At 39.3% G+C, this 12,909-nt stretch overlaps 1 protein-coding gene across 1 annotated transcript in view; it reads right to left on the bottom strand.

The window, feature by feature from the left end:
• ipo11 (importin 11) overlaps positions 1-12,909 on the bottom strand; it is a 476,887-nt gene that overhangs the window by 336,311 nt on the left and 127,667 nt on the right. Inside the window, exon 8 of the mRNA XM_060823716.1 lies at positions 5,562-5,610. Coding sequence (XP_060679699.1) covers positions 5,562-5,610 — 49 coding nt within the window. The remainder of the gene's footprint in view (positions 1-5,561; positions 5,611-12,909) is intronic.

Below are 12,909 nucleotides of genomic sequence, written 5' to 3'. Positions count from 1 at the left end.
GGTCGGTGTGGACTTGTTGGGCCGAAGGGCCTGTTTCCACACTGTAAGTCTAATCTAAACTCCATTTGCCACTCCTCGGCCCATTGGCCCATCTGATCAAGGTTCCATTTTACTCTCAGGTAACCTTCTTCGCTGTTAACTGTGCCTGCCAACTTACTAATCACCCTTCCTAGGTTTACATCTAAATAATTTATACAAATGACAAAAAGCAGCAGACTCAGCACCAACCCTTGTGGTATATCACTGGTCACAGGCTTCAAGTCTGAAAAGCAACCCTCCACTACACCCCCCTGTCTTCTATGTTCGGGCCATTTCTGTGTCCAAATGGCTACTTCTCCCTCTCTTCCATGTGATCTAATCTTTTTGATTTGCTCAGAGGAGCAAATTAAGTCCAAAACCTTGGTGTTAATCTTCATTCCTCTCTATCTTGGATCCCATTTTCTACAGATCTAACTTTCTCCTTTAGATATTGCATGAATGAGTAATTCTTAGAATTTTTGCTGAGTTTGGGACTCTTCAGGGCATTAGATGTTTTCTTTATGATGCAGAGAATAGTTGGTGTCTGAAAATACTTGAAATTCTTTATCAAGTTGATTGAGTTTCTTCAGTCAAATTTCTCCTTGTGAACTTTATTAAATTATACTAAGTATGGTTGTTTCTGACTTGCTATCAGAGAACATAGAACTGTACAGCACAGGAACAGGCCCTTTGGCACACCATGTCTGTGCCAACCATGGTGCTATTCTAAACTAACCCCATCTGCCTGTACGTGGTCTGTATCCCCTATTCCCTGCTTGTTCATAAATGTCTAAATGCCTCTCAAACTTTGCTATCATATCTACCACCATCCATGGCAGTGCGTTCCAAGCACCTACCACCCTCTCTGTAGAAAGATTTTCCTCCCACGTCTCCTTTAAACTTTCCCTACTCATGTTGCACCTACACCCCCTAGTATTTGACATTTCCATCCTGGGAGAAGAGACTCTGAGTATCCACCCTATTCATGCCTCACATAATTGAATACACTTCTGTCTGGTCATCCCACATCCTCTGAAGCATAATGAAAACAATCCAAGTTTGTCAAACCTCTCCCTGTAGCTAATACAATCTAAACCTCTTCTGTACCCTCTCCAAGGCCTCCACATCCTTCCCAGAATGTGGTGACCAGAACTGCATATATGGCTAAAAATGTGGCCATACGAAAGTCACTGAATTAACAGGATGGATGATCAAACACTTTGAACAAAGATATAGTTGAAGAAATGACAAAAAAAAATGGTAGCGAGGCAATTAGATTTGAAGAGGATATTAAAGACCTTGCCATCAATGGTGCAGCGATTAAAATAAGGGACCTGCAAGGGGACAAAATTGGAGGACTGCAGAGCTTTTAAAGCTGCAGGCCATGAGTAGCGAGGCTATGCTGCAATATATAATTCCACTGCTGAGTGTAAATTTTGCCTTAAGTTATTGTGCCAACATGATTAAAAAATTCAAAGGGCCCATACATTTAAATGAATAAGTCACATAAAATAATTCGAGGAACTACAGGTTGCAAGACCAAAGGGAGTAAGAGATAATGGATATGTGAAGGAAAATGAAAACAAAGATAACAACCAAAGTATTACCAAGATTGGAAGTCATTGTCAGTCAGTATAGCTGTGAAGAGTGAACCAGGCTTGGGGCAAGTTAGAAACATGCTATAGAGTTTTGAATGAGTTCAAGTTTATACACTATATGAAGTACATTGCATAATACAGGAGCATGCTGCTCTCTTTGGGGCAAAAGAACTTGAGGGCTGATAGAAGTGCACAATATTATGGTAGACTTGGATATAGTAGACAAAGAAAAGCAGTTAGTAAAACAAAAAGTACTCAGATCTGACAACATCTGTGGAAAGTGAAACAGTTAACATCATGCTCAATGTGACTCATCTTCAGAACGCCAAAGACGAAAGCTATTCCATGAGCTGATCGTACCAGGATCATTATGGGATATAGATGAAATGCCCTGAACAAAAACTAGAGGAACTAGAAGTTTACTTTTTAAAACACAGCATGGTGATGACATGGAACTCAAAACTGACAAGCAGCAACAATGATTTTAATAGGAAATAGAATTAGGGCATGAAAGAAGTAAGGGACATACAGGTTAGGGATTGAACACAAACATGCATTCAAAGGCCTAAATATCTATCTTCTTTGCAATTATGACTTGCTTCATGATGTCATCCCACAATTTAAGGAAGTAACAAGGGAAGAAACAGGAATGACACCTATCAGCCTTACATCAGTAGTAGGGGAAATGCAGAAACAATCATAAAGGACATAACAAATATGCAATTAGATAACAATGATGTAATTGAGGATAATCAACATATTTGTATATGGAAAAATTTTTTGGGGAATATAACAAAGAGACATTAATGAAGGGAAATCAATCGATGTTTCATATTTGGGTTTTCAGAAAGTTTTGACAATTACCCATACAAAAGGTTGATTATCAAAACTAAAATATGTGGTCTAGGAGATAATCTATTGGAATAGTTTAAGGATTAGCTAACAGACAGAAAACGCAGCCAAGTAATAATTGGGCCATTGTCATATTGGCCTACTGGAGTGCTACAAGGATCAGATGGACCTCACCTGTTCATACTATTAATCTGGTCACGCAATATTTCCAATATAATATTCCAAATTTGGAAGTGATAAAAGCTAAGCAGGAATATGTTGGGTAAAAGATTTTCAGGAGGAATCGTACAAAGCTTCTTGATTGAGCAAGAACATGCGGATGGAATATAATATGGAAAAATAAGAGGTTATCCATATTGATAAGAGAAAGTATATAGGCAAAGTCTTTCAAAAATGATGAGAAGTTGGAAATGATAGGTGTGCAAATAGATCTCGATATCCTTGTCTATTACTCTATCTACTCTTACCTTGTCTATGAGTGTCCTACTCACTGAAGGTTAACATGCAGATGCAGCAAAGGAATGTTAGCCTAAATCACAAGAGGATTTAAGCATAGCAGTAGTGAAGCCTTGTATCAATTGAATAGGATAAAATAAAACAAAGAACTGTAGATACTGGGATTCTGAAACAAAAACCGAAATTGCGGGAGAAATCAAGCAGTGTGGCAGCATCTGTGTAGAAAAGGTAGAGCTTATGCTTTGAGTCCAGTGACCCTTCTTCAATTGTATAGGATCTTATTTATACCTAGAGGATTGTGTGCAGTTTGGACGAGAATGGAATAGTGTAGGTTAGATGGGCTTCAGATTGGTGCAACATTGAAGGTCGAAGGACCTGCACTGCGCTATAATGTTCTCCGTTCAATGTTTTAATCTCCTTAACTCAGAAAGTACACCACTGCCATTGACAAAGTGCAATGACAATTTATCAAATTTGTTTTCAGAATGGCCAGACTGTCCTAAGAAATGAGATTGGGCAACTTAATCTGTAGAGTTTTGAAGAATGACAGAATCTCTCATTCAACCTTACCAATTATTTAATAGGAATAGACAGAGTAGATTCTTCCCCGTGGATGGGGAGCCTAAAACCATTGGGCATTATTTAAAAATGGGGGATCCATCTAGTATTGAGGTGAGTAGGATTTTGTTTTACTCAGTAGAAGGTGAATTTTTAGAATTGTCTAACTCAGAGGACTGCACACGCTCAGTCTTTCAGAGTATATTTAAAGCACAGGTTAACATATTTCTGATTACTAGCAAGGTAAATAGTTATGAGGATAGTCCAGATAAAAAGCACTGAAGTGCTCAATCAGCCATGATTAAAGCAAATTGTGGAGGAAACCCAAAGGCTCAAAGTGCCTCTGTTCCTTTTGAGGAGTCCACCTGAAGACATTAATACAAAACTCTGTGCTGAAACAAGTGAGATCAGCCACAACTGCAGTTAAAAGCTGCAAACATTTATAAACAAAATTATCATTGGGGTGTATAGGACTTGAGTGCTGCCCAAAAATACATTTTGTTCAAGTATGTTATCTTTTCCTTATCACAAAATTCATAAATTCGTTTAAGTGGAGAAAAGTGCTCAATCTATCTCAAATTGTCCTTTGGTATTTCATAGGAATAACCATAGAACATTTAACCCTCAAGCCTGTTCCACCATTCAATAAAATCATGGCTGATCTGTGACCTAATTTCGTATACGTGCCTTTGGCCCATATCTCTTAATACCTTTCCTTAATAAAAAAAAAATCTGATCTAAAATTAACAACGGTCATTTGTGGGGAAAGGAATTCCAAACATCTTCTACCCAGTGTATGTAGAAGTGCTTCCTAACATCTCTCCTCTATGGTCTGGCTCGAATTCTCAGACAATGCCCCCTAGTTCTAAAATCCCCAACCAATGGAAATATTTATCTTCATCTATCTTTCTTTTCCTGTTAATATCGTGAAACCTTGGAACTGATTTTCCCTTAACTTTGTATATTCTCTAGAAAACAGGCCCAATTTGTATTATTTCTCCTCATAATTCCTTATATCCAGATAACATTCTTGTAAACCTATGCTGTACTCTCTCTAAAGCCAATGTATTCTTCCCAAGGTGTGGTGTCCAAATTTGTTTATTAAACTCCAAGTGGGGTCTAACCAGAATTTTGCATAGCTGCAACATAACTTCTGCATCCTTACACTCCAGTCCTCTAGGTATAAAGGCTGACATTCCATTGTCCTTTTGATTATTTTCTGCATCTGTTCATGGTATTTTAAATATCTTTTCAAAAATCTGAGCAACAGGTGAAGCTTTCTGTCTTACACTGCTGTTATAATGTTCACCATATCAACAGATTGTCATCAAGCCAATTAGATATTCTGCTTAGCTCACAAAGGAATAATGTAGTCAGTGAATTTCAGTGCTGGTGTGATGCAGATATATGGGCCATATGTCATAAGGCTAGCAGATTGTATGAAACAGTATGAACCTCCTGCAGTTTACAACCGGAAAAGTACTGTCTGCACCCAACCAGCTTGCACTTGCAACACTCAAAACTGAGTGCTCAAAATTAGATTCAATTGTGCAACTGGGCAACATTTGCCAACTATTCCTGAGTGCGCAAGAAACAATGCTAACAACCTATTCAAGCTAATCAGTCACATTTGTAGTGGTGCAACTGCATGTAATAGAAGCTATATGTATCAATAAATAGAGTCCTGTTTGCAGCAGACAAAAAGACATATACGTGTTGTGACACATCATTCTCTGCTCCATTCCTGAGGGAAATGCCTTGGCCAATTAGAGCAAACATGCCTGGTTTAAAATTTAAATAAAGCTTGGTAATTAACTGTTAGTCATCAATGAAATGGTTCATTCTCCATGGCAGGGCCTCTGTCAATCAGCATCTACAAGCCAACCAGTACTCGCTTTCCATACAGTATGAAATGTTGTTCCTCTTTCCATTGGTATTCGCATGAATTTCTTAATGCAGCAATACTCTGTTCATAAATAATTCAGCGTCCTATTTTTTGTAATACACAAGGATTTTTTTTCATGTAGTACAATTCCGCATGTCAACTTTAATCTTGTTATTTACCATAAATGTACTTACGACATTCCAGAAATTGTTTTAGCCTCTCAAAAACTGCGCTCAGAAATTCCTATAAGGTGGGGGAATAGATAAGGAGAGAAAACACTATTAAAAATACTGATAAATAATAAAGCCAACAGACTAGCAATAACAATCAGATCCTATTCATATCAGGGAACAGTTCTGAAACTACAATTTGAAAATATTTCAAATGCTCCTTTGTAAGTGCTTTTACAAAACATCATCTGTTCACAATAATTCTTTTTAAAAGATATCTTTAAGCAGTTCATAAAAATGCTTGCTAAAAACTCCATGAAATCTACATAATCTTATGAGTTAAAATTCAGAACTGAAGTTCCATAAAATGGAAACAATCTATTGGATTTATTGATTTTGAATTCATTATTTTTCCAAATTCAGCAATTGTAAAAAAAAACTAATGTAACTCCACAAACATGCTTGAGATTTATAATTGTGACTAAAAGAGATAGTTATGAATAAAAATGATAAATATTTTATGAAACCAAACAAATCAAAAACAAAAATTAAACTCTTCAGTGAGATATCCCACATCTCATGCCTAAATTATTATAAGCCTCGTGTTTTTTCCAAGGACAAGGAAGACTGCAAGCAGATATTGATTGGTAAGTGGGTGAAATAGGCTAAAAAGTATCAGTTGGAATTTAATGTCAGGAAATGCCAATTGGTACATTTTAGTAAATAATTAAACATTAATTGCAAAGAAATGTGAAAAAACAGACAACTTGAGAGCATATATTCCCAAGGCAATAAAAGGGGCACTTCAAATGGAAAGACATATTAAACTAATAGAACTATTGGTTTCACAAGAAGCAGAATAGTACATAAAGGCTGAGATGCAGTGATGAATTTGTATTATACCATTACAAGTTCACATTTGTAGAGTGCAGAATCATGAATTAGTCATGTATTTTTGGATAATTAGTGGGTAAGCACCTAACCTTACTTAAATGCATTTCAATGCTGAGCTGACATAACATCCACTCTAATAAGTCAGTGAAAGAACACTGTAACTCAGACTAAAACATAAGGATTTCCTCCTTTAACTGAATATACATATCATTAGGAAGTTTTTATCCAATTTGTCCCATAATAGTAAATACCATGAGCCTCATTATTATCATCAGTACATTCACCAAGAAAAAAAGGACATTCAAGGATGAAGGCACTGCAGGAAGGAACCATCAGGATACTGCCAACTGGGAACAGATGTGAACAGAGAAGACTTTTAAGGGTAAATAAACTCGTAAATTGCATGAGAATGTAAATGGCAAGAATTAGACCAGAGAGAAAACAAGTTCAAATGTGCTTTGTGGAACCTGGGAGTTCACCTTGGTCAGACAACACAAAAAAATCTCTGGAATTATTTAACAACCATCTCAATGGAGCGACTTTCAAATCATTCTGAACAAACATGAACTGGATAACCTTCCTCATGCATAATTATACCATTAACAGTTTTCTTAAGAAATTATGAACCATCGTCCATTACCGACAAACTCAATGATGAATAAAAATAGGTTTTTGTTACATAACATTATCAAATTCATTAAAGATGTAGAGATATTGGTGACATATTTATTGTGCATTCCTATTTGCTCCTTAAAAACATTAGTGCTTGGGGAAATGCTGAAATTATTTAGGGAAATAAGAAAAATTCAACAGAAAACACAGAAAAAACAATGACCAAACAGGATGGTGCATGACACAGAAACAAAGAAAACAACAGGATTAGTTCATTCAGCCTACCAAGTCCACACCGCTATCCAACATGACCTTGGCTCTCTCTCTCTCTCTCGATGCCATACTCCTACTCTCTCGACATAATCCTCATCACAATCTGAAATAGCCTGAACTGTATTTGAAAGCATGGTTGTCGTCATATCTGGAACACAGGAAGATGGTTGCAGTTGTTGGAGGTCAGTCATGTCAGCTCTAGGACATTTCTGCAGGAGTTCCTCAGTGTGTGTCTGAGGACCAATCATTTTCAGCAGCATAATCAATGGCCTTCCTTCCGTCAAAAGGTCAGAAGTGGGGATAGTCGCTGATGAATGCAAAACGTTTAGCACCATTCACAATTCCTCAGATACTGAAGCAGTCCAAATTCAAGTGCAACAATATCCAGCTTGGGCTGATAACATCTGCACCACAAAAATGCCAGGCAATTACCATCTTCAATAAGAGACAATCTAATCACTCCTCCTTGACATTCAACAATATTAGCATCATGGAACTCCCCACAATCAACATTTTAGTGGCTTACTACTAACCAGAAACTTAACTGGACTTTCACTGAAGCACAGTGGCTACCAGACAGATCAGAGGCTAGGAATACTGTGACAAGCAACTCACCTACTAACACCCCAAATCTGTCCATCATCTACAAGACACAAGTCAGGAGTGCAATGGAATAATTCCCACTTGCCTGGATTAGTGCAGCTTCAGCAACACTCAAGCAGCTTGACATCCAGGGAAAACCAGCCAGCTTGACTGCACTACACTGACTCCCTCCACACTGATGTTCAGCAGTAGCAAGCATCTACAAGATGCTCTGCAGCAATTTACCCAAGATCCTTAGACAGCATCTTCCAAACCCACGACCACTTCCATCTAGAACAAGTGCAGCAGATACATGAGAACACCACCACCTGCATGTTCCCACTCCAAGCCACTCACTATCCTGACGTGGAAGTATATTGCTGTTCTTCACTGTGACTGGGTCAAAATCCAGAAAGTCCCTCCCTAAAGGCATTGTGGGTCAATCCACAGCACAGCCAGCAGTGGTTCAAAAAGACAGTGCATCACCATTTTCTCAAGGGCATCAAAGTACAACCAGCATCACCAATGTCCCATGAGTGAAAACAAAAACAAATGATCCTTGGTTCTGGACCCCTCTCCCGAGCAAGACGAAAAATCATCCTTGCATATCCAGTCTGCATATTTAAATTGCTTTACATTTTGATGATATTAAATTGATGATGATGTTTCCTGACTGTAGTGCTTTTGTATTCATTGGCAATGGAACTCTGAGAAGGAGAGCCTGTTGACTGATGCCAAGCTTTTCAAAGTCTTTTGTAGGTCAATATGATCTAGTCCATTACTGGAGAAATTGTGAATGGGATAATTTCTAGAATTATCAATACTGATCCTCACTCCATTCCTCACAAAAAAGAGAATTTGATGAAACAATTCTGGGTAAAAGACCTGACATCGAATGATTCCTGAAGAAGGGCTTATGCCCGAAACATCGAATCTCCTGTTCCTTGGATGTTGCCTGACCTGCTGCGCTTTTCCAGCAATACATTTTCAGATCTAATAATTTCCTGCAATCCTGGGATTGTAAAGTTTCTTCTCTCAACATAAACAAAATCTTCCCATGTAGCTGACTTGAATAGGCCACTGGAGGGCAGAGCGATGTGATCTATCTGGATTTCAGTAAGGCATTCCACAAGGTCCCTCATTGTCAACTGGTTAGCAAGGTTAGATCTCATGGAATACAGGGAGAACTGGCCATTTGGATACGAAACTGGTTTGAAGGTAGAAGACAGATGGTGGTGATGGAGGGTTACCTTTCAAACTGGAGGCCTGTGAACACTGGTGTGCCACAACGATCGGTGCTGGGTCAACTGCTTTCATCATTTATATAAATGATGTTAATGTGAACATAGGAGGCGTCGTTAAGTTTGCAGATGACACCAAAATTGGAGGTGTAGGGGACAGCGAAGAAGGTTACCTCAGAGTACAATGGGATCTTGATTAAATGAGCCAATGAGCTGAGGAGTGGCAGGTGGAGTTTAATTTAGATAAATATGAGGAGCTGCATTTTGGAAAGGCAAATCAGAGCAGGACTTATACACTAATCAGTAAGACCCTGGGGAGTTGTTGAATAAAGAGACTGGAGTTCAGGTTCATGGCTCCTTAAAAGTAATATCGCAGGTAGATCTCCCACAGTTGTCTCCGACAGTCCAAAAATGTGCAGGTTAGGTGAATTAGCTATGCTAAATTGCCCATAGTGTTAGGTGATGGGGTAAATGTCGGGGAATGGGTCTGGGTGGGTTGCGCTTTGGCGGGTCGGTGTGGACCTGTTGGGCCGAAGGGCCTGTTTCCACACTGTAAGTAACCTAATCTAATCTAATCAAATCATCTAATCTAATCTAGATGGGATAGTGAAGATGGTGTTTAGTATGCTTGTCATTATTGGTCAGAACATTGAGTATAGGAGTTGAGAGATCATGTTGCAGCTGTACAGGACATTGGTTAGGCCACTTTTGGAATATCAGAAGGACAATTGTGAAACTTGAAAGGGTTCAGAAAAGATTCATAAGGATATTGCCAGGGTTGCAGGATTTGAGCTAGAAGGAAAGGCTGAATAGGCTGGTGCTGTTTTCCCTGAGCGTCGGAGGTGGGGGGTTGAACTTATTGAGGTTTATAAAATCATGAGGGGCATGGCCAGGATAAACAGACAAGGTCTTTTCCCTGAAGTGGAGGAGTCCAGGTCTAGAGGGCATAGGTTTAGGGTGAGAGGGAAAAAATTTAAAAGGGACCCAAGGGACAACTTTTTCATGCAGAGGAAAGGTGCACGAATGGAATGAACTGCAAGAGGAAGTGGTGGAGGCTGTTACAATCACATCATTTAAATGGCAGCTGGATTGATCAATGAATAGGAAGGGTTTAGAGGGATATGGGTGAAGTGCTGACAAATGGGACTAGATTAGGTTAGGATATCTGGTCGGCCTGAACAGGTTGAACCGAAGGGTCTGTTTCCTTGCTGTACATCTCTATGACTCTACTCCCTTCTCTACTCTAGTTTTGAGTATTGTATTTGTATCCGAATCAATACCATGTCAAGGTCAAGCGTAAATGCTTTTGGTGGAATGTGACCTAACTTTTTTTTGTGCAAATGGTGTTTCAGTGTCACTTAAGCCATTCTTCCATCATTCCAACTGAGTATAGAGAGAATGTTAATAAGTCAGTAATTGCCAAGTTCATCATTTCTTTGTAAAAGTTTATACAACATATCAGGACACATTTCCCCATCATAAGACCATAGGAGCTGGTTTAGGCCATTCAGTTCATCATGTGTACTCTGCTATTCAAATGTAGGTGATATCATTCCCCTGTCTTCTCCCATAACCTCAGATCCCCTTACTAATCAAGAACCTCTCTTTCTCCATCCTAAATAGACTTCTGGGCCAATGGGTTCCACAGACTCACCATCCATCTGTTGAAGAAATTCCTCTCCATCCAGCATACACCAATATCATAGTTAAAATGAAACAGGGAGTAATAAACTCTGATGTGCAGGTGTTCAGAGAATAGATCAAGCATTGTTGCTTTGCCTTGATGCTTTTATCTAATTCTTTCATACTTTGACCTTAGTGTACTGTTATGGACCATGCCAGACTTTCACAAAACACTTCCAGAAAGTAGTCCAGACCCTAACTTTGCTAGTTGTTGTTTTAAGCAGGTGTAACACAAATATTCCAGGAGAGATGCAACTGGTCACACTATATAGTTTTAAACAAAACAGAATCTATTTACAGGATTACTGAATGAAACACAAACAGAAGGGAACAGAATACGGAATAATTTAACCTATCCAAAAACCCAGGATTATACCAGCTTAATGATGCTCTTCTCAATACTTTCAAGAATTCAAAGTTTGTGCGAAGATTTGTGCGAAGCACTTTCAAGAATGCTCATAAACACACCTTGGGCCAAAATGTAAAAACAAACACAAGGTCTTAGAGGAAACATGTCAGAGAGAGATGATAGCATTGAACAACCTCTTCCATGTTGCTGTTTCTTGGATCAGCAGCCTCAATCTGCCTGACTGCTTTCATCGAATAGCCAGACTACGAAAACCAAATCAAACCAGAGAAAAGCTGAGCTGGGAGAACTGGCCACTCCCATTGTTCAAGTGTTTTTTAAAACCTTAAAGCATTTTTCCTGAGGCAGTATGTGCCAGTGTAAATACTTAAGTGTAAATACTCAAAGAATAACAGGGTACCTCACCATGAGCCTTAAGCAAAATTTAGAGCCACAGACATGTACAGCATGGAAACAGACCATTCGGTCCAACTTGTCCATCCCAACCAGATATCCCAACCCAATCTAGTCCCACCTGCCAGCACCCAGCCCGTATCCCTCCAAACCCTTCCTATTCATATACCCATCCAAATGCCTCTTAAATGCTGCAATTGTACCAGCCTCCACCACATCCTCTGGCAGATTATTCCATACCCATACCACCCTTTAATGCTACGGCAGTCCCAGTCTATGTTTGGAAAATTAAAATCCCCTACCTTAACTATGCTATTATTCTTGCAGATAGCTGAGATCTGCTTACAAGTTTGTTTCTCAATTTCCCTCTGACTATTAGGGGGTCTATAATACAATCCCAATAAGGTGATCATCCTTTCTTATTTCTCAGTTCCACCCAAATAACTTTCCTGGATGAATTTCTGGGAATATCCTCCCTCAGCACAGCTGTAATACTATCCCTTATCAAAAATGCCATTCCCCCTCCTTTCTTGCCTCCCTTTCTGCCCTTCCTGTAGCATTTGTATCCTGGAACATTAAGCTGCCAGTTCTGCCCATCCCTGAGCCATGTTTCCATAATTGCTATGATATCCCAGTCCCATGTTCCTAACCATGCCCTGAGTTCATCTGCCTTCCCTGTTATGCCCCTTGCATTGAAATAAATGCAGTTTAATTTATTAGTCCTACCTTGTCCCTGCCTGCCCTGACTGTTTGACTCGCTTCTGTTCTCAACTGTACCAGTCTCAGATTGATCTCTTTCCTCACTATCTCCCTGGGTCTATTCAAAAAAGACTCCTGCACTAGGTGCCTACCTCTCTTACCGTTCCTGGAGTTAACCCATCTATGTGACTGTATCTGAGACATTCCCTCCTTCGTATAATTTATTTCAGAACGTGAATTGAATTTATTGTCACATGTACCGAGGCACAGCGAAAAGCTGTCTCTTGTGAGCAATACAGGCAAATCACAGAGTGAAGTAGCAGAGATAAGTAAATAAGAGGTAAACAGCGGCAAAAACAAAAACACGGGTACAGGCGACTGTTAAGAGTTTGTGAGTCCATTCAGTATTCTAATCACAGTCGGGTAGAAACTGTTACGAAACCGGCTGGTGCGTGTGTTCAGGCTTCTGTACCTTCTCCCTGATGGTAGAATTTGCAGAAAAACATTGCCAGGATGGGATGGAACTTTGAGAATGCTGGCAGCGGGCCTGGTAGATGGGTTCCATAGATGGGAGGTTGGCCTTTGTGATTGTCTGGGCTGAGTTCACTGCTCTTTGTAACCATCTCCA

Source organism: Hemiscyllium ocellatum, chromosome 1 (assembly GCF_020745735.1).
Source record: "Hemiscyllium ocellatum isolate sHemOce1 chromosome 1, sHemOce1.pat.X.cur, whole genome shotgun sequence".
Classification (NCBI taxonomy): Eukaryota; Metazoa; Chordata; class Chondrichthyes; order Orectolobiformes; family Hemiscylliidae; genus Hemiscyllium; species Hemiscyllium ocellatum.
The sequence above is the reverse complement of the archived record's forward strand: the minus strand, read 5'-3'. Positions and strand labels throughout refer to the sequence as shown.